Source organism: Carcharhinus amblyrhynchos, chromosome 27, assembly GCF_965287045.1.
Source record: "Carcharhinus amblyrhynchos chromosome 27, sCarAmb.v2.hapA, whole genome shotgun sequence".
Lineage (NCBI taxonomy): Eukaryota > Metazoa > Chordata > Chondrichthyes > Carcharhiniformes > Carcharhinidae > Carcharhinus > Carcharhinus amblyrhynchos.
The window spans coordinates 4,645,701-4,668,205 of NC_137350.1; the positions used below are offsets into that span (position 1 = coordinate 4,645,701).

Genomic DNA, 22,505 nt, shown 5'->3' on the forward strand with positions numbered 1-22,505 from the left:
CGAATCCCGGCTCGGGTCACTGTCTGTGTGGAGTTTGCACATTCTCCCCGGGTCTGCGTGGGTTTCCTCCGGGTGCTCTGGTTTCCTCCTTTATCCAAACATGTGCGGGTTGGGTGGATTGGCTGTGCTAAATTACCCTTCGTGTCAGGGGGACTAGCTAGGGTAAATACATGGGGTTAAGGGATAGGGCCTCAGGTGAGATTGTGGTTAGTGCAGACTCAATGGGCCGAATGGCCTCCTTCCGTACTGTAGGGATCCTATGAAAGGAAAGCAAGAGAGGAACAGGGGAGAAATGAAGGGGCAAGACGGGGGAAATGGAGAGAAGTGGAAAAGGAATGGTGAGGATGAGAGGTAATGGGGAGAGGGATGAAAGGGGGAGTTGTGGGGAGCAGAGGAGGAAAAGAGTAAGTGGGAGAGTTTGGGGAGGATGCGGGAGAGCGGGGGGCGCGGAGTGGGAGTGCTACAGGAGATGTGAGAGAGATGGAGAGCCCAGGGGAATTGGGTAGGGTGGGATGTGATGCAGAGGAAGTTGTAGGAGGGAGGGGGAGAGAGGAGGGTAGGTGTCATCTCTGATTCTGCCAGAAGGTTCCAGCAGCGATCACACTGGATCCAGGCAGCATTTTTAAACCATTGTACTGACAGCACTGGAGTGGTCCATTTGACCCATCAAACCTGCACCAATCTATTTGTATTCATTCACTTAACATGGGTCTCTCTGGCCAGACCTGCATTTATTACCCATCCCTATTGCCTTGAGAAGGTGGTGGTGAGCTGCCTTCTTGAATTGCTGCAGTCTGTGTGGTGTAGATACACCTACAATGCCATTAGGGAGGGAATTCCAAGATTTTGACCAAGTGACAGTGAAGGAACAGCGATATATTTCCAAGTCAGGACGGTGAGTGATTAGAGGGGAACCTCCAGGCTGTGGTGTTCCCAGGTATCTCTTGCTCTAATGGTAGCGATGGTGAGTTTTAATGGTAGTGATTGTGAGTTTGGAAGGTGCTGCCAAAGTAAGGTGCTGTCTAAGGAATCTTCCTGCATCTTGTACACATAGCTGTCTCTGTGTGTCTGAAGGGGAAGGAGTGAATATTTATTGTGGTGGACGTTGCCAACCAAACAGGTTGCTTTGTCCTGGATGGTGTTGATTTCTTGAGTAACATTGGAGCTGCACCCATCTAGGCAAGTGGGCAGAATTCCATCACACTCCTGACTTGGGCCTTGTAGATGGTGGGCAGGATCTGGGGGAGTCAGGAGGTGAGTTACTCACCACAGTATTCCTAGCTTCTGACCTGCTCTGTTAGCTTATATGATGAGTCCAGTTGAGTTTCTGGTCAATGGTAACTCTCAGAACATTGATCATAGGGGATTCAGTGATGTTAATGCCACTGAATGGGGCGATGGTGAGATTCTCACTTGTTGGAGATGGTCATTGCCTGGCACTTGTGTGATGTGAATGCCACTTGCTTCTTGTCAGCTTTAACTTAAACATTATCCAGGTCTTGCTGCGTTTAGACACAGCCAGGGTGTAGACAGCATCCAGTGTATGAATGGATATATAGATAGGTGTATAGAGCATGCCATTCATTGATGCTACCCGGTGATCTCCACTGGTCAGTTATCCAACACTCAGTAAAGATCCAGTGAAGCTGGACCTGGCTTTTAGTTACTTGCTTCCAGGGAATGTTTGGTGGGACAGTGAAGAGGGAGCTTTACTCTGTATCTAACCCCGTGCTGTCCCTGTCCTGGGAGTGTTTGATGGGGGACAGTGTAGAGGGAGCTTTACTCTGTATCTAACCCCATGCTGTACCTGTCCTGGGGTGTTTGATGGGGACAGTGTAGAGGGGACTTTACTCTGTATCTAACCCCGTGCTGTACCTGTCTTGAGGTGTTTGATGGGGACAGTGTAGAGGGGACTTTACTCTGTATCTAACCCCGTGCTGTACCTGTCCTGGGAGTGTTTGATGGGGACAGTGTAGAGGGAGCTTTACTCTGTATCTAACCCCGTGCTGTACCTGTCCTGGGGATTTTTTTATATAGGGACAGAATAGTTTTACTCTGGATCTAACCTCAAGCTGTGCCTGTCCTGGGAGTGTTTGATGGGGACAGTGCAGAGAGAGCTTTACTCTGTATCTAACCCCGTGCTGTACCGATCCTGGGAGTGTTTGATGGGGACAGTGCAGAGGGAGCTTTACTCTGTATCTAACCCCGTGCTGTACCTGTCCTGGGAGTGTTTGATGCGGAGAGTGTAGAGAGAGCTTTACTCTGTATCTAACCCCATGCTGTACCGATCCTGGGAGTGTTTGATGGGGACAGTGTAGAGGGAGCTTTACTCTGTATCTAACCCCGTGCTGTACCTGTCCTGGGAGTGTTTGATGGGGACAGTGTAGAGGGAGCTTTGCTCTCTATCTATCTGAGTGTTATTGGATCTTTGTGAAAGGGCCTGTGCGACCTCTGATGGACTGTTATTGAGAAAGTTGAGTTATTTTAAAAAGGTCAGCTGGGCTGCCAGTGCTGACAGGAATAGAATTCATCTCTCGAGGGTTTTGGTAAACCCTGGAATTTGCTGAGTAGCAATACTGACATCACACCCCAGACTGGCCCGGGATGTCGAATCTCAGCACAGTATCTTTCTGCAGAACATGCTTCTGGCCGTCTCTAATTTGAACGTCCAACCCAGCATTTTCCCAAAGCACTGCCAATAACATCTCTCCCACGAGCTATCCCGAGTCACAGCACGGTCTGGACAGCAGTGTACTCAGTCTTGGTACAGAATGGTATGTGCTACATAGTGTGGGCTCCAATTTCCTGTATGTCATGGCCATGGAGCTGATCCTCCGACAGTCACTGCTCCCCCCCCGTTCTGTCAACTTCTCAATTCAGTGCACAGTAAATCTACAAATACCTAACACCCACCCACATGCACGCAGACTAGTGAGGCAGCATGGTGACACAAGTGCCAGGGTCCTGAGTGCGATTTTGGCCTCGGGTGACTGTGTGGAGTTTGCACCTCCGGGTGCTCTAGATGCCTCTCTCAGGCCAAAGATGTGCAGGTTAGGCTGATTGACCAGAGTAAATTGTCCCTTAGTGTCAAGGGAATTAGCAGAGTAAATACGTGAGGTTAGGGGGATAGGGACTGGAAGGGATTGTTGTCTGTGCAGGCTCGATGGGCTGAATGGCCCCTTTCTGCATTATAGGGATTCTAAATCTTGTTTTTTTACAATGAGACCCATAAATGGGCTATGGGTTGGGATCTAATCAAGTGATGGGTGACTATATGCTGAGCTAATTGACAGGGTAGCCGTCCTGGGGTAGATGTCTTGTCAGTTGGGGAATTCTCTTGATTAGGAGGAGAGCGAGGCAGTCTATAATACGTTTAATGAGAGGGCCATGATCCTGGGCTGATCCACAATACCAGGAAGTTGAAGTTCATGGGGAAGGTTCAGCAACCCTGGGCCTGAATCTTTGGGTCAGAGAGGTCCGTAATGCTGAGAGGCGAAGTTATTGATTATGGGAGGAGTTTGGAAATCCTGGGGTGGTTCAAAATGCTGGGGGAAGCAAACAGGTTAGGCTTGGGAGCTGAGAGGAGAGGTGGTGAAGCACTCCTGTTCCTTCTGGTCCACAAGCAGTCCTAGAATCATAGAACAATTGACTGTCTACAGTGCAGAAAGAGGCCATTCAACCCATATTCTCTTGCATTTAGAAGAATGAGGGATAATTTTGTTGACTCCCTGAGAGGGCAGCATGGTTGGCATGGACTGGCTAGGCCAAATAACCTGTTTCTGTGCTCTATGACTAAACTGTACAAAATTGTTGAGGGGGCCCAACAGGGTTGATGCAGGAAAGATGTTTCCCCTGGTAGGGGTGGTGGGTGGCAGCAGGAGAGTGGTTCTGAAAACAGGGAACAAAGTCTCAGAATAAGAGGGTGGTGAATCTTTACAATTCTTTACCCCAGCATACTGTTACTCAGTACTTTGAAGACTTTGCAATATTAAAGATATGAAGTGTTATAGGGGATAATGTAGAAAAATAGCATTAAATTAGAAAATCAGCCATGGGCATATGAATGGCAGAGCGGGCTCGAGAGGCTGAATAGCCTCCTCCTATCCCTTTCTGGTCATTATCACACTGCCCATTGTGGGATCTTGCCACGTGCAAATTGTTGCCGTGATGTCTACAACAGTGACTACAATAGTATCCATCGACCGTAAACGGCTTTGAGACATCCTGAGGTTGTAAAAGGTGACATGTAAATGCAGTCTTTTTCCCCCCTCCACATCCCAAGAAAGTCCTCCCCAGAAAAGTCAGTGGGCAGGCTACTACCAGACAGATAGTCACTACAGATAGGGTGGAAACAACATCTCTTATTGAAGGTTTGTCCTGTTCTCCAGATCCGGGTGTATTTCTCATTCTGCCCATCACCTTTTCTTTAATCAATCTATCCTCCCTCACTCACTTTCTCCATCTACCACTCTTCCTTACCTATTCTTTACACTGTCTGCTGGTATCCCTGTCCCAGTTTTTAGCCCTCATTTTCCTTGCCTCTTTCCGTTTCTCATCATCTCCCTCTCCGTTTTATCTGTTTCTCAGTCTTTTCAGTACTCTGTTTCTCATTCCCCGGTTAATTTGTTGTTTTGAATAATTAGGAACTTAACTTATTCAGGCACCGTGAAGCAGTGCCCTCCATCAGAAATAACCGCAGCTCAGTGTCTGCACCCTTAATTCCAAGTCACAAAGTTGTTGGTTTCAAGACCCACACCAGAAGGTTGAGCACAGAAGTTAGGCTAGCACTCCAGCGTGGTACTGAGTGTGTGCTACTCTGTTGGAGACACTGGCTGGAATTTCCCAGCTGTTTCAATGCCGTTGGGGGGTTTCCCAGTAGCGAGGGGGTAGGGTGTATAGAATGGGAAACCTGGCTGACAGCGGTGAGATCAGGAGACCTGCGTGGCAGGGGCAGTATGAGGAAAATCCCACCCACTGCGTTTTGAATGCAGTATTTTGAACTCAGGTGCTGATTGGATTGTCTCATCTGGAAGGAAAAATTCTGTGCACTATTTCAAAGAAATAGCGTTTTCCATCCAACTATCATCCCTCAGTCGCCATCAGAAAAGCAGATGACCTGGTCATTATCACACAGCTGCTTATGGGAGTTTGCTGTGTGTAAATTGGTTGTGGGAGTTTGCTGTGTGTAAATTGTCTGCTATTTCTCCTACAACATTCGTTATATGTCACAAGTACTTGTCTGGCTGTAAAAGGCATTGGAAGATGAAGCTTTGAAAGGTGCTATGCAAATGCACATCTTTCTTTTTATTTGAGACTGTGGTTCCACTAGAACATGTGTTTCAAGTTGTACATGTTCTGTGAACATGCCAGCTTTTTCAAGCTTTTGAGATTGATGTAAACAGGATTTGCAGGTGGAGGAATTGGGTTAAACCTTGAGGTGTGTGAACAGGTAGGAATTGCCACGAGGCTCAACTGGTTTTCAGGAGTCACAATGAAACCAGGCAGTTTCTATAACACGCGCCCGAAGCCAATATTACGGCTAGTTGAGAGACTGAAAATCGACCTCACAGAGCTTTCATTTTTTTCAGTGAGAATTGTTCCAAGTTCCAGGATTCTTCCACCTGACCTAAACACCTGAAATAAAAACATGTACATCCCGTAATACTTTACACGTGCTTGGAATTTGAAATTGCCTCTGAAGCACAGTCACTGGCCAACCTTGAGCCAATTTGCACACAGCTAGATCTTGCAACAACTGCAGTGGCCAGTCTTGGTGCAGGGCTGATTGTCGAGAGTTCTCAGGAGAACTTCCTCTGATAGATCACATCTTCTTTTATAATTCACCCAAACAATAATATATCTTTTCTGAAAGAGGGCACATCCAACATTGCAGCACCACCTCAGTACAGTACTGAAGTATTAGCCTGGATTACATGCTCAAGTTAGGAAGTGCAGCTTACATTCATGACTTTGAGGGAAAAACTCAATACCACTGTGCCAACTCAACACTTCCAAAATTGCTGGTTTAGGTTCGAGTGGTTTTACTGATGGATTTGAAATCAGTTGTGATGAAATAAACAGGTAAGAGTCAATAACAACATTGGCATCCTATATTTGACCTGCACTCCTTTCATGCAATTACACATCTGATTCCCTGAATCAGACTGGTATTAGTGGCTCCTCTGGTCTGAACATCATACTCTACTCGAGGGGTATTATACCTGGAGATGGAGCAAGTAATATTCCCTTGTGACCTACACAAGATAATTGTATTTCTACAGTCTATATAGAACATAGAACACTACAGCACAAACAGGCCCTTCGGCCCATGAGTTGCGCTGATCATATCCCTACCTACCAGGCCTATCTATAACCCTAAATTCCATTAAATCCCATGTACTCATCCAGAGGTCTCCTAAAAGACCCCAACGAGTTCGCCTCTACCACCACCGACGGCAGCCGATTCCACTCACTCACCACCCTCCGAGTGAAAAATTTACCCCTGAGATCTCCTCTGTACCTGCTCCCCAGCACCTTAAACCTGTGTCCCCTCATAGCGACACAGGCTGAGTTGTTTAATTGTCCACCACCATGCTTGACTGGATGTGGTAGGACTGCAGAACTTAGATCTGATCTGTTGGTTGTGGGAACGCTTAACTCTATCATTTGCTATTTTTGCCACTTGACATGCAAGTATCCCTGTTTGGTAGCTTCACCAGGTTGATATGTCTCTGGTGCATGCCCTCCTGCACTCTCCATTGAACCAGGGGTAATCCCCTGGCTTGATGGTAATGGTTGAGTGGGGGATATGCCAGGCCATGAGGTTGCAGATTGTGCTGGAATACAATTCCGCTGCTGTTGATGGCCCACAGCACCTTGTGGATGCCCAGTGTTGAGTTGCTAGATTGGTTTAAAGTCTGTCCTATTTAGCACGGTGACAGTGCCACACAATAGAGATTATTCTCAATGTGAAGGCAGGACTTCATCTTCTCAGGGACTGTGTGGTTGTCACTGTTACCGATGCTGTCATGGACAGATGCATCTGCAGCTGGCAGATAGGTGGGATGAGGTCAAGTACATTATTTCCCCTTGTTGATTGCTTCACCACCTGCTGCAGACCCAATCTAGCAGTTATATTCTTTAGGGCCCAGCCAGCTCGATCAGTGTTGCTGCTGCCAAGCCACTCTTGGGGTGGATGTGGAAATTTCCCCACCCAGATTTCGTTTTGCACCCTTGCCACCTTCAGTGCTTCCTCCAAGTGTTGTTCAACATGGAGGAGTCCTGATTCATCAATCAGAGTACGTGGTAAGCAGTAAGTGGTTTCCTTGCCCATGTTTAACCTGAAGCCATGAGACTCCATGGGATCCGGAGTCAACGTTAAGGATTCCCAGGGTAACTCCCAACTGTGCACTACCATGCTGCCACCTCTGCTGGATATGTCCTGTCGCTGGGATGGGACATATCCAGGAATGGTAATGGTGGTGTCAGGGATGTTACCTGTAAGGTATGATTCTGTGAGAATGACTATGTCAGGCTATTGCTTGACTGTGAGACAGCTCTCCCAATTTTAGCACTATCCTCCAGATGTTAGCAAGGAGGACTCTGCAGGGTCGACAGGGCTATCTGTTTTTCTGTTGTCTTTTCCAGTGCCAAGGTCGATGCCAGGTGGTCCGTCCGGTTTCATTCCTTTGTTGAGAGTTTGTAGCGATTGATGCAACTGAGTATCTTGCTTGGCCATTTCAGAGGGCAATTAAGAGTCAAACACATTGCTGTGGCTCTGGAACCACATGTAGGCCAGACTGGGCAAGGAAGGCAGATTTCCTTCCCTAAAGGACATCGGTGAATCAGATGGGTTTTTCTGACAATCGACAATGGTTTTATGGTCATCAGTAGATTCTTAATTCCAGCTTTTTTTTATTGAATTCAAATTCCACCATCTGCTGTGGTGGGATTCGAACATGGATCCCCAGAATGTTGTCTAGGTTTCTGGATTAATAGTAGAGCGATAATACCACTAGGCCATCGCCTTCCCTTGGCAATTTCACAAAGAGTGGCTTCACAAGAAGTTATATATTGGGAGCAACATTGCTTGCTGCCATGACCAGAAACAGAATCTTGCAATTCGATGGGTAACCTTACCTCTTGCTTCAAGTCTTTGAACATAGAAAAACTACAGCACAAACAGGCCCTTCAGCCCACAAGTTGCATCGATCATATCCCTCCCTACTAGGCTTACCTACAACCCTCAATCAAAAGTCCCATGTACTCATCCAGAAGTCTCTTAAAATATCCTATCAAATTCACCTCCACCACCACTGATGGCAGCCGATTCCACTCACTTGTCACCCTCAGTGAAAAATTTACCCCTGACATCTCCTCTGTACCTACTCCCCAGCACCTTCAACCTGCGTCCTCTCGAAGCAACCATTTCAGTCCTGGGAAAAAGCCTCCAAGAATCCACCTGATCTATACGTCTTCTTTTAATCTATTTACTTTTACAAAAACGTTGACAGAAAATGAAAAAAAAAACCACCTTAATGGATTTATTCTTTTTCTCCTGGGCCGCTGACAGCTTGGTTCAGGAGATTTAGCTTCTGTGAGACTCCAGGACTATCTTGGGGTTGCGGGGGTGCGACAGGGGGAATTTGCACCATTTCAAAAAGGGGATATCAGGCAGTTGACAGCTTCTGTGGGTCCCATGGGTTGCGACTATGTGGTGAGTTTGCTCATGCAGGGTTAGAGGCAGCTGATATCCACTGCAGATCCTGGCTTGGCGCATTACTGAAAAATGAGTGGCTTCTCCACGACAGGAAGTCAGAATTCTGCATTGTGGCTCAGCTAGCCAGTTATGGTCAGGTCTTTCAAGAAGAGATCTGCATCTGCCAATTGCTCCTGTTCCAGCTCTGAGGGATCCATACTGAACCCAACCTCAATAGTCTGTGGAGTCACGGATCTCACAGTGGGGCGTAGCCCAGGCTCTGCTGACTCCTGTTATTTACTGGTTTCTCACTCAATGAAGGGCAGCAACTGACTGGAATATTCCCCCCTACACCCATGCTTCTCTAAAACTGTGGTTAATAAAATTAACCCAATGGATTTGACAGAATGTTGAACAGCAAAATTCAGAATCGGATCTCCTACATGAGAGAGAATCTAAATTACAAGGGATGCATCTCAGACTTGTCCAGTATGCAAGGGTACCACAAATTTATATCCAAATGTAACTTTAATATTGAGTGAATCTGAATAAATAACAATTCAGGTATAAAGGGATTTTATGCAAGAAGGTAATAAAACATTATCTGCATACATTGCATCCCCTTCACTGTGCTGAGGGCTTCGAGTACAATGACTCTGTACTCAAGTGGTGAGTTGTGAACACACAGTCTCTGTACTCTCAGGGAGTGCGAGGGAATGAGGATATTACCTCTCAACTCACAAGAGGTGTGAGTACACTGCCTCGGTACTCATAATTCACTAGCTGCTGGTATGGTTGCAGGAAAGGGGTAAAGGTTTTGATCTGAAATCTCCAGTTCAAGTTGAGCGACAATGTTCAGGCGGTGGTCCCTGGTCCACCCAAGCTGGTTCGATGGGCACACACATTATTCAGCTTCCATCAGTACCACAGGTCTCTGGATCCCAGCTACCATTTGTAAGTTAACGAAGTTGGCTTTTTTATGTAAAAAAAAATACAAATAAAGACCATCAGCATCATGCAACTGCTGCACGTGCATGGGCTCCATGTTCAGAAGTCCCAGTCCTCCACGTCCAGTTGCTCCAGGCTGGATGCCAGTCCGGCCATCCCTCGCAACTCGTGTGGGAGAGTTCCTTCCAGGTCGGTCATCGGGGTGACGGGTCGCAGCAGGTCAGGAAGCACCTCCACCACACGTCGCTTCAACTGGTGAAAAAATAAAAAGGAGTGAGTGACCTGCTGCAGCTCAGGAGGAGTAGGAGTGACAATGGGGAGCCGACAAGCTGGTGAGAGCATAATAGCGACCCCTCCATGCACCAACCTTTTAGGTAGAAAGTCTGTTCTTTCATGGGAGGCAAAGTGTCACAGGTAAGGCGTACATTTATAATTAAACTAACTTAACAGCAAAAGTAGAACAAAATGGTCTTAACTTGCTGGTTGTTTAAAATGTATTTATTGTCACAAGTAGGCTTTCATTAACACTACAATTAAGTTACTGTGAAAATCCCTGAGTCACCACACTCCAATGCCTGTTCGGATACACTGAGGGAGAATTTAGCATGGCCAATGTGGTGGTATGAGTGAGGAGTTACAGAAATTACATTCGTTTTGTAACATTTTCAAAAACACAATTTCAGTAATTTGAACTCCCCATCAATTTAAACCAAAATACACTGGACTCCAGCTTCATTTCACTAACTATTAAGCTGAACAGAGATCTTCACAGTAAGGAAGAATAACTGATCTGGAACAGGTACAGCAAAGGTTCATTAGTTGGCCCCTGGAATGAGGCAGTTGTCCATTGAGGAGAGGCTGAGTTATATTCTCTGGAGTTTTAGAAGATCTCATTGAAATCTACAGCATTCTGAAGGGGTTTGATAGGGTGGACACAGAGTGTTTCTGCTGGTCACGGAATCTGTCAAATCTATCAGTCCTGTACCTACTCCAAGAAGACGACAATCATCCTGGTACCTAGAAAAGCCAGGCAGAGTGCCTTAATGACTAGCGGCCGGTGGCTCTGACATCCATCATTATGAAGTGCTTTGAAAGGTTAGTATGACACAAATCAATTCCAGCCCCCCAGACTGCCTGGATCCACTACAGTTTGCCAATTGCTGCAACAGGTCCACAGCAGATGCCATGTCCCTGACCCTGCACTCAACCCTGGAACATCTAGACGGCAAGGACACCTATGTCAGATTCCTATTTATTGATTACAGCTCAGCCTTCAACACTATTATTCCAGGAAACTCATCTCCAAACTCTGTGGCCTGGGCCTTGGCACCTCCCTCTGCAACTGGATCCTGAACTTCCTAACTCATAGACTACAATCAGTAGGGATAGGCAACAACACTTCCTCCACATCCTCAACACCAGTGCTCCACAAGGCTGTGTTCTCAGCCCCTACTATACTCCTTATACACCTATGACTGTGCGGCCAAATTCCCCATCAATTCGATTTTCAAGTTTGCTGATGACACCACTGTAATGGGTTGGATCTCAAACAATGGCAAGACACAGTACAGGAATGAGATAGAGAATCTGGTGAACTGGTGCGGTAACAATAGTCTCTCCCTCAAAGTCAACAAAATGAAGGAGATTGTCACTAACTTTATGAAGTGTAAAGCAGAACATGCCCCTGTCTACATCAACAGCGATGAAGTAGAAAGGGTTGACAGCTTCATGTTTTTAGGCGTCCAGATCATCAACAACCTGTCCTGGTCCCCCATTCCAACGCTGTAGTTAAGAAAGCCCACCAACGCCTCTACTTTCTCAGAAGACTCAGGAAATTTGGCATGCCTACTATGACTCTCACCAACTTTTACAGATGCACCATAGAAAGTATTGTTTCTGGTTGCATCACAGCTTGGTATGGCTCCTGCTCTACCCAAGACCGCAAGGAGCTACACAAGGTCGTGAATGTAGCCCAATCCATTACACAAACTAACCTCCCATCCATTGACTCTGTCTACACTTCCTGCTGCCTCAGCAAAGCAGCCAGCATAATTAAGGATCCCACGTACCCCGAACATTCTCTCTTCCACTTTCTTCCATCGGGAAAAAGATACAAAAGTCATGTACCAACTGACTCAAGAACAGCTTCTTCCCTGCTACTGTCAGACTTTTGACTGGATTAACCTTGCATTAAGTTGATCTTCCTCTACATCTTAGCTATGATGTAGCACTACATTCTGCACCCTCTCCTTTCCTTCTCTGTGAACAGTATGTTTTGTATGCAAGAAACAATACTTTTCACTGTATGCTAATTCATGTGAGAGTAATAAATCAAATCAAATCTAAGACTCAGGGACACAGTCTCAGGATGAGGGACTGATTCTTTAGGACTGAAATGAAGGGAAATTACTTCACTCAGAATTAAAGTTTTTAAAGTTGAAGTTTATTTATTAGTGTCACAAATAGGCTTACATTAACAGTGCAATGAAGTTACCATGAAATGCACCTAAACACCACACTCCGGCAACTGCTTGGGCACACCGAGGGAGAATTTAGCATGGTTAATCTTTGAAATTCTTTATCCTGGGGGTTATGGATGCTGCATTGTTGAATATATTAAAGACAGAGTTTCGGATCCTCAGGGAATTCAGGCTCATGGGGAGGAGGCAAATAAGTGGGATTGAAGTCCAGGATCAGCCATAACAACACTGAATGGTAGACACTTGATAGGTCATGTGATCTATTCCTGCTTCTATTTCGAGTTCCAGTCTCCCTCTCTGATCTTCCTTAGCACATCTCTTTTAATTCACCTCCGAGAATCTCCTCACCACCTGCTTCATCTTCCCATTATTCCCTTTCTCTCTATCTCTGCTTCTATCTCTTTTCCCAAGATGATATGCAGTGAGTGAAGTCCAGTTAAATAGCAGAGACTTACTGTGAACTTTGGAGACAACCCTGATTCTCCAGAGCACTTTATTCCACCCCCACCCATACCGGGGGTCAGTCAGAGTATAGAATGACAGGTCAACTGAATATGTGAAGGATAAATCACTGTGCACATACCTGCTTCACAAACGAATGGTTGAGTAATGCGCTGGCTGAGGGCCTAAAAAGAACACAGAGGCAAGGGTCAGTCAAGAGAACTAAAGCAGCCAGCATTGATTGCAGCAACATTACAGCGAGGGCGACGCTCACAGCAACATTACGGCGAGGGCGACGCTCGCAGCAACATTACAGCGAGGGCGACGCTCGCAGCAACATTACAGCGAGGGCGACGCTCGCAGCAACATTACAGCGAGGGCGACGCTCGCAGCAACATTACAGCGAGGGCGACGCTCGCAGCAACATTACAGCGAGGGCGACGCTCGCAGCAACATTACAGCGAGGGCGACGCTCGCAGCAACGTTACAGCGAGGGCGACGCTCGCAGCAACATTACAGCGAGGGCGACGCTCGCAGCAACATTACAGCGAGGGCGACGCTCGCAGCAACGTTACAGCGAGGGCGACGCTCGCAGCAACGTTACAGCGAGGGCGACGCTCGCAGCAACATTACGGCGAGGGCGACGCTCGCAGCAACGTTACAGCGAGGGCGACGCTCGCAGCAACATTACAGCGAGGGCGACGCTCACAGCAACATTACAGCGAGGGCGACGCTCACAGCAACATTACAGCGAGGGCGACGCTCGCAGCAACATTACAGCGAGGGCGACGCTCGCAGCAACATTACAGCGAGGGCGACGCTCGCAGCAACATTACAGCGAGGGCGACGCTCGCAGCAACATTACAGCGAGGGCGACGCTCGCAGCAACATTACAGCGAGGGCGACGCTCGCAGCAACATTACAGCGAGGGCGACGCTCGCAGCAACATTACAGCGAGGGCGACGCTCGCAGCAACATTACAGCGAGGGCGACGCTCGCAGCAACATTACAGCGAGGGCGACGCTCGCAGCAACATTACAGCGAGGGCGACGCTCGCAGCAACATTACAGCGAGGGCGACGCTCGCAGCAACATTACAGCGAGGGCGACGCTCGCAGCAACATTACAGCGAGGGCGACGCTCGCAGCAACATTACAGCGAGGGCGACGCTCGCAGCAACATTACAGCGAGGGCGACGCTCGCAGCAACATTACAGCGAGGGCGACGCTCGCAGCAACATTACAGCGAGGGCGACGCTCGCAGCAACATTACAGCGAGGGCGACGCTCGCAGCAACATTACAGCGAGGGCGACGCTCGCAGCAACATTACAGCGAGGGCGACGCTCGCAGCAACATTACAGCGAGGGCGACGCTCGCAGCAACATTACAGTGAGGGTGATGTGGACAGCAACATTACAGCGAGGGCGACGCGGGCAGCAACATTACAGCGAGGGTGATGCGGACAGCAACATTATAACGAGTGGGATGTACATTAACCACAGTTTGATTGATAAAATACTTCCTTTATAGTTCAGTTGGTAAAAGTAAGAACTGTGTAACTGTGTCACTGCGTCAAACAGACCAGAAGGTTTGAGTTCAATCAGGTAAAGTAACAAGTGTCCCAAAGTAGTTGGACAAAGCTTCATTGTGAAGACACAGCATTTGGGAAGATTCAAGGGAACTTTACCTCAGTGGTTGGTAAGCTGATGGAGAGGCTTCTGAGGGACAAGATTTACGAACATTTGGAGAGGTTTGACATGATCAGGAATAGTCAGCATGGATTTGTCAAGGGCAGGTCGTGCCTTACAAGCCTAGTTGAGTTCTTCGATAATGTGACTGAACACATTGACGAAGGAAGTGCCGTGGACGTAGTGTACATGGACTTCAGCAAGGCGTTTGATAAGGTCCCCCATGCAAGACTTCTTGAGAAGGTGAGAGGGCATGGGATCCAAGGGCCTTTGGCCTTGTGGATCCAGAACTGGCTTGCCTGCAGAAGGCAGAGAGTGGTTGTGGATGGGGCTTTTTCTGAATGGAGGTCAGTCACCAGCGGAGTGCCTCAAGGATCTGTTCTGGGACCCTTGTTGTTTGTCATTTTCATAAATGACCTGGATGAGGAAGTGGAGGGATGGGTAAGTAAGTTCGCTGATGACACGAAGGTCGGTGGTGTTGTGGATGATCTGGAAGGATGGCAAAAGTTGCAGCAGGACATAGATAGGATGCAGGACTGGGCGGAGAAGTGGCAGATGGACTTCAACGCGGATAAATGTGTTGTCGTCCATTTTGGCAGAACCAACGGGATGAACGAGTACACTATTAAGGGCAGAAGTCTGAGTAGTGTTGAGGAGCAGAAGGATCTTGGGGTCCGGGTCCACAGGTCTCTTAAATCGGCCTCGCAGGTGGAGGAGGTGGTCAAGAAGGCGTATGGTGTACTGGCCTTCATTAATCGAGGGATTGAGTTTAGGAGTCGGGAGGTAATGCTGGAACTTTATAAGACCCTTGTCAGGCCTCATTTGGAGTATTGTGCGCAGTTCTGGTCGCCTCACTATAGGAAAGATGTAGAAGCTATTGAAAGGGTGCAGAGGAGATTTACAAGGATGTTGCCTGGACTGGGAGGCATGCCTTATGAAGTTAGGTTGAGGGAGCTGGGACTCTTTTCCCTGGAGAGACGAAGGTTGAGAGGCGACCTGATAGAAGTTTACAAAATGTTGAGAGGAATAGATAGGGTGGACTCTCAGAGGCTATTTCCCCGGTTTGAAATGGTCGCTACAAGAGGACACAGATTTAAGGTGCGGGGAGGGAGGTTCAGAAGTGATGTTAGGGGTAAGTTTTTCACTCAGAGGGTGGTGAGTGAATGGAATCGGCTGCCGTCAGTGGTGGTGGAGGCGAACTCGCTGGGGTCTTTTAAAAGACTTCTGGATGAGTATATGGGGTTTAATGAGATTGAGGGTTATAGATAGGTCTGTAGGTTGGTAGGTGATGTGGTCGGCGCAACTTGTGGGCCGAAGGGCCTGTTTGTGCTGTAGTGTTCTATGTTCTATGTTCTATGTTTACTCTGCAGCCAACTTCTGACTGAGAAATACTCAATATCAGAGATTTCAATGCAAATAGTTGCCAGCATTAACAACTGCATAAGCGCAGACTTATTTTCATATATATGTAATTTTGTGAATGAAATCCAGCCACCACTCTGCTTTGACAATGGTTGTACCTCTGCTCAGGCTCCCGCTGTAAGCACAACTCCACAAAGTTGTGGAAGAGCCCAGAGAAGGTCCGGTTGTATGGATGCTGCACCTGGTCCCCGTTTGTTGTTCGTGTGCCACAAGCCGCAGAGCTCTCGACGATGCCTGAATCCACCGCTGACTGCGAGTTTGTCATCAACAGCTCCTCTGCAGGGATGGTAGTGGTGTCCAATAGACAGGGTACCGTCCCATTCAACTTCTCCAGCAACATCTGAACAGAGCAACAAGTTAATGGGAACAACAGATAAACGTCTTAAAGCTAAACATTAGATACAAAAAGAGAAACAGGGGAAGATGGTAGCGTAGTGGTAATGTCACTGGACTAGTGAGGCAAGAGGGCCAGGCCAATGTTCTGGGGTATTCAAATCTCACCAGTGTAACTCACTTAAAGATCAAGGGATATGGTCTTAAAAGGATTTAAATTCACTGAATGGAATCTGGAATTGAAAATTAGTCTCAATAATGGGGAACATGAAACTGATTTACTCACCTCCACCTTTAATGTCCAAATTTCTAATAAAACTATTACACACTCTCACCCGGCTGCTCCCAGATGTGACCCCCCTTCTTCACTTAAAATCCGAAGGGATTAAGACTTAAAAGGATATGGCGCACAATTGGTTTCGATATCCACCACATCTGGCTGGACTACAACACTATTGGCTCCTATTCTCATCTGCTAAAATTCCTCACTATTGCGGATGTAACGAGTACATTCAGCTTCCTGCTGACTGAACTCCTCTCCACACTGCTCTCACCAACAACAATAATTTGCAGCAGCTCGTGGCCTTGTCATAAGGATTCAATCTGATCAGCTGTCTCTGTGCATTGCTCTCTTCCCCTCACCCACCTGGCCAAATTTCCTTTAATGTTGTCCCCCCCACCCCAAGCAGCCCTGAATTCACATCCTTCCCTAGTTTCTCTCCCATCTCCGCTCATGCCCACTCTGATCACATCCTGTCCATGAGGCCCATCTCCTGTGCCCTCAAACCAATTCTCACCAAACTGCTCATCATTCAACTTCCCCTGGCCCCTCCTTTAAATCTCCTATCATTTCATCTTCCAGAAAACAAATATTGACCATTTTCCCACCCATCCTTGCAAACTACCATCCCACCTCCAACCTCCCTTTCCTCTCTGAACATTGGCTAATTGAATGTACAACACAGGAGCGCAGCATTGCACGATGTGGCTACAGGTGCTCGGAATTCCAGAATTAAAATTTGTTCATCTAATTTTTACTGATCTCTCTTTACCTATTATTTTACACTTCATCTTCAATTATTTCTCTGCTTAGTTCTCGAGTTTATTCTCCAGCTTTTCTGTAGAAGACCATTGCTTGTACGTGGCTCTTATTTAGCACAGATCACACTGTTCTGCTACGACTGAGCATTTATGTTTAGCTACCCGTTTACAAATTTTTCAGCCTCTCCTTCAAATATCTTAGAACATAGAACATTTCAGTGCAGTACAGGCCCTTTGGCCCTCAATGTTGCACCGACCAGTGGAACGAATCTAATGGCCCTCTAAGCTAAACTATTCCAATGTTATCCATATGCCTATCCACTGACCATTTGAACGCCCTTAAAGTTGGCGAGTCCACAACTGCTGCAGGCAGGGCATACAACGCCCTTACTACCCTCTGAGTAAAGAACCTACCTCTGACATCCGTCCTATAGCTACCACCCCTTAATTTAAAGCTATGTCCCCTCGTGTTAGCCATCACTGTCTGAGGAAAAAGGCTCTCACTGTCCACCCTATCTAACCCTCTGATCATCTTATATGCAATGATCTTGATGTCCCTAATTTTACATTCAGTTTTATCCCAACGTTTAAGACTTTGCACTGGTGTCCCTTGAATTTCTTCTGCCATATTCAAGTCATTTCCATTTGCTCCAAGCTGACATCATTCTTCTCAGAACCACTGAGAAATTTCTTTCTTCATTCGTGGGACATGGGTGTCAGTGGCTGGTTGGCATTTATTGCCCATCCCTAGTTCTCCTTGAGAAAGTGGTGGTGATGCAACTGAGTGGCATGCTAGGCTATTTCAGAGGGCAGTTCAGAGGTGACCACGTTGCTGTGGCTCTGGAGTCACGTGTCGGCCAGGCCAGGAAAGGATTTCCGTCCCTAAAGGACATTGGCGAACCAAATGGGTTTTTCCAACATTCGACAATGGTTTCACAATCATCATTAGATTCTTAATTTCAGATATTCAAATTCCACCATCTGATGTGACGGGATTCAAACCCAGGTCCCCAGAACATTCACTGAGTTTCAGGATTAACTGTCTAGCGATAATACCACTAGGCCATTGCCTCCCCTGTTTCAGCACAAAAGGAAGCCATTCAGCCCATCTTATTAGTGCCAAATGAGAAGTGAAAACTCACCGTGCATTTTAATCCTACTGTCCAGTATCTGGTCTGTAGCCTCAAAGGTTACAGCAGGTGCCCAATGCTTACATTATTCACCACCAAATTAGGTTACATGCATCCGCCCCCTTACAAATGGATTAGCCCTCAGCTGTCACAATTCTGCTTACTGGGATATTGTCTAGCTTCACCTTTCTGAGCTGTTTCCTCTTGCCCTTTATCTGCATCTGTCACTATCTAAACCCCTCAGATTACCAATTATGAAAATAATTCCAATTAACACAACAGTCATTAATTTGAGTGCCTTCTCTACTCATTTACACGTACCATAGTAGTTAAGCCATATTATTTCCTCCTTATCTGGACTTTTTTTCAATACATTCCTAATGCAGACATTATAATTGTAGTACTGTTCACAGCTACCCTCCCAATTCCTCTGTCCTCATCTGGTTGTCAGGAAATGTATAAGGTTGATAAACACAGAACCAGAGTTTTTTGTATAATAGTTCCCCCTGTTTATACTGGTAATGGTTTCCATTACTCGTCTCTCATCATAAGTCCTTGACTGAATCTTCTAGACACCTTTCCTCCTGTTGTATGGCACTGCATGTAACTAGCTGGTCTTTGGTATAAGAATAAATTGTGTTTTTAAAAAGCAATTAGACAGTTACATGGGGAAGATGTTGTGCATAGAGCGATAAAGGGCCAAACATGGGCAATTGTGACTAGCTTAATAGCAAAAACCGGGCAGCATGAACAAGTTGGCCATGAACGAAAGGCCTGTTTCAATGCTCCCTGTACTGCATCATCAACTTCAACTACTTAGCTTGGATAGCTCTGAATCTCTTTATGTATCTTCAGCCAGGTTCAATCTGTCTAGAAGTTTTAGTTTCCAATCTCAGTTTCAGTTTTCATTTCCTTATAAATTAGGAGAATCAGTTTTTTCTTTCTTTCAGTTTCTGTTTCCGGTTAGGCTCTGCTTCAGAATGCACAATCTTTGAAAGCACAGATTCCAACACAATGGACTTGCTCATAATGAGTCCAGTGGTTCACAACTGAGACCTTCAACTTACATTATTTAGAATTCAATCTTTAAATTATTACAGTTAGATTAGCGAGAGAGCATCCTAGATTTGAAGAACAAGAATCTGCGCTGGTGGAGCTAAGAGCAAAGGTTGGCAAACATTGGTAAGAACTGGTTATACTGGAGAGACTGAGGAGCCTGAACCTGTATTTTCCAGAATTTAGAAGAATGAAAGGGGATTTCATTGAAACTTGCAAAATTATTAACATGTATGACATGGTAGATGCAGGAAGGGGGCACAGTCTCAGAATAAAGGAGATTGCTTAGGACACAGATGAGGAGGACTTTCTAGTACTTCATGTCGTTAGTGTGTGCTTAAACTGGACCAGATGCTGGGCAACATGACAGCTCAGTGACTATCACTGTTTGCTGTGGGGACACATGGATTTGGGCCAGTGTCTGTGGGGGTTTGCGCATTCTCCCCGTGCTTGCGTGGGTTTTCTCCAGGTGCTCCGGTTTCCTCCCACACCCTAAAGATGTGCTATTAGGCTGATTGGAGGTAATAAATTGTCCCTAAATTAGTTTTCCCTCAATGTGGAATGCCATAAGCATAGATAAGGGTCATGGGTGGAGGGGGGACTGGTAATGTTAAAATGGCGGTGCGGGCTCGTTGGGCCAAAGGGCCTGTTTCCCGGGCTGTTTTTGTTCTTTTTTTTGTTCTTTGTTCTTCACTCAGATGGAAGTGAATCTTTGAAATTGGCCTGTGTTCGTTCTGCAAATTGGTTCTGAATCAACTAGTCCTGAGTCAGCTTTATTATCCACGTGGTGAATAACAACATCATGGTTCATACAGATCAAGTCTCATGTCATAAAACTAAAGGGAAGATAATTCTGTGATTGAATTGAACTGTACCTGTGACAAATATTGATTAACAATTCTCAAGCTGCCAATTAAATTTTTCTTTCTCTTTCTGCACAATCAATTGGTGATTATCTTATTAGAATCCTGTGATGCACTAACCCATGCTGCTGTCTTTGCCTATGGCAGGCAGCGCCAAGTACATTATAACACATACCTGAGTTGCAGGCATATTTTTAAAGGGAACATGTCCATTAGCCAGTTCACAGGCCGTTATTCCCAGGCTGTATATATCCGATTTGGCATCATAACCCTGGAGATTCTACAGGAAGATAACAGGATACCTTAGTTAATAGCTGTAAATATTATAAAAAGGCATTAATGTCTACAATCATGTAAATGGAACTCAGTGACTGAGTAACCCATAGTGGATGGTAGGATCACACACAGGGTAAGTTCACTCTCCTGAAAGGCTTAAACTCAGGTTACTCAGAAAGAAACCTGTGATACAGTAAATAAATTGCTGCTTCAACTACCTCCACCCAAAGAATGGGTGTTTGGGCTTCAGTGTTCATCAATTCCTCAACACCCCATCCCAAGCCAATAGCTACTCTCCTGGTCTTAGGTAATGTAATGAGAACTTCCTGATAAGTGAACACAGTGGCAGTGATTTCCAACAGTAACCCATCTGTCTTCAAAACAGGGCAATAACCACCATCTATCTTAGAATTCTGGCCCGGGCTCCTCACAACAGGGGTAGGTTTGCTAAGCAGGATTTGGGGGAAGGGTGGGGGTGAGTCTGAAGTGGGGAGCAGCATTGGCTGGGTAGTTTCAGTTTTCCAATTTTGGTATCCTTGGCATGCAACTTTCGTGGAAGAGGATCCCCACCCAGAAGTCTGGGGAGCACTTCAGAGCTGACCCACGGGGGGTAAGTAAGGAGGCAGCTAGCGCGAGCATGGGATAGTTTTTGGGTGGGGGAGGGGGTGCATAATCGAATTCCCAATTTCCTGAGGGTTGGGGGGGGGGGGGCACGATTGGATTTGATTAGATTGAATTGGAATAGAAAAAACAAAAAAAAAATGAAGAGGAGTCCCACTGATTCAGTAATAAACTTTTCACTACAAACTATTCCAACATGAAAGTATAATCATCATCATCCCTTTATTGTTACTGGCTCAATATCCTGGATCACACTTGGTACTAGCACTGTGGTATATCTATATAGGTGAGCCAGACATCAGTGATGGGTAAGTTATAGGAGGAGATTCTGAGGGCCAGGATCTACCAACATTTGGATAGTCAAGGTCTGATTAAAGATAATCAGCACAGCTTTGTGCATAGGAAGTCATGTCTGATGAACCTTTTAGAATTTTCAAAGAAGTAACCAAGAGGATGGATGGGGGTAGGGCAGTAGATGTTGCCTGTACAAACTTTAGCAAGGCCTTTGACGAGGTCCCCCATACTAGGCTAGTCTGGAAGATTAGGTCACATGGATCCAGGGAGAGTAGATAATTGGATTCAAAATTGGCTCAATGGTAGGAAGCAGAGGGTGATGGTCAAAGGTTCTTTCTTGGATTGGAGGCCTGTGACTAGTGGTGTACCTTAGGTGTCGGTGTTGAGATCCTTTTGTTTGTTATTTATATAAATGATTTAGACATGAATGTACAAGGCATAGTTAGTAAGTTTGTGGATGCTACTAAATTAGGAGGTATTGTGTGGATGGTGAAGGTGGTTATCAAAAATTATAGGGGGATCTTGATCAATTAGGGAAGTGGGCTGAGGATTGGCAAATAGATTTCAATCCAAACAAGCATGAGGTGTGGTATTTTGAAAAATCAAACTAGTGTTGGACTTATAAGTGAATGGTAGGCCCTAGGCAGTGTTGAGGAACAGAAGGACCTAGGAGTACAAGTACATAGTTCGCTGAATGTAGACAAAGTGGTGAAAAAAGGTATTCATCAGCCAGGGCACTCAGTATAGGAGTTGGGACATTTTGTTATAGCTATATAAGTAATTGGTGGGGCTGCACTTGGAACATTGTGTACAGTTTTGATCACCCTGTTATCGGAAAGTTATTAATAAACTGGAAAGAGTGCAAAGATTTACGATGATGTTACCAGGACTAGTGGGCCTGAGTTATAGGCAGAGTTTGGCCACGCCAGAACTTTACTCCTTGGAGTGACCTTATTGCAGTGTATACAATCATGACAGGCATACATAGGATGAACTCTGAGTCTTTTTCCCAGGGAAGGGGAATTGGAATTAAACTAGAGGGCATAAGTTTAAGGCAAGAGGGGAAAGATTTAAAAGGGACCTGAGGGACAACTTCTTCACGCAGAGTGTGGTGTGTATATGGAATGAGCTGCCAGAGAAAGTGGTTGAGGCAGGTACAATAGCAACATTTAAAAATCATTTGAATAAGTACATGGATGGGAAAGATGTAGAGAG

General features: G+C 46.1%; 1 protein-coding gene across 4 annotated transcripts in view; it reads right to left on the bottom strand.

Annotated features, from left to right (window-relative positions):
- Nucleotides 1-9,207: 9,207 nt before the first annotated feature.
- The window catches only part of strada (STE20 related adaptor alpha), an 88,276-nt gene continuing 74,978 nt past the window's right edge, over nt 9,208-22,505 (bottom strand). For all 4 annotated transcript variants that reach the window (XM_080213591.1, XM_080213594.1, XM_080213593.1 and 1 more), the window contains 4 exons: nt 20,275-20,379; nt 15,775-16,016; nt 12,710-12,752; nt 9,208-9,898 (listed from right to left, as the gene is read on the bottom strand). In XM_080213591.1, coding sequence (XP_080069717.1) covers nt 9,746-9,898; nt 12,710-12,752; nt 15,775-16,016; nt 20,275-20,379 — 543 coding nt within the window. In that variant the 3' untranslated portion in view covers nt 9,208-9,745. The remainder of the gene's footprint in view (nt 9,899-12,709; nt 12,753-15,774; nt 16,017-20,274; nt 20,380-22,505) is intronic.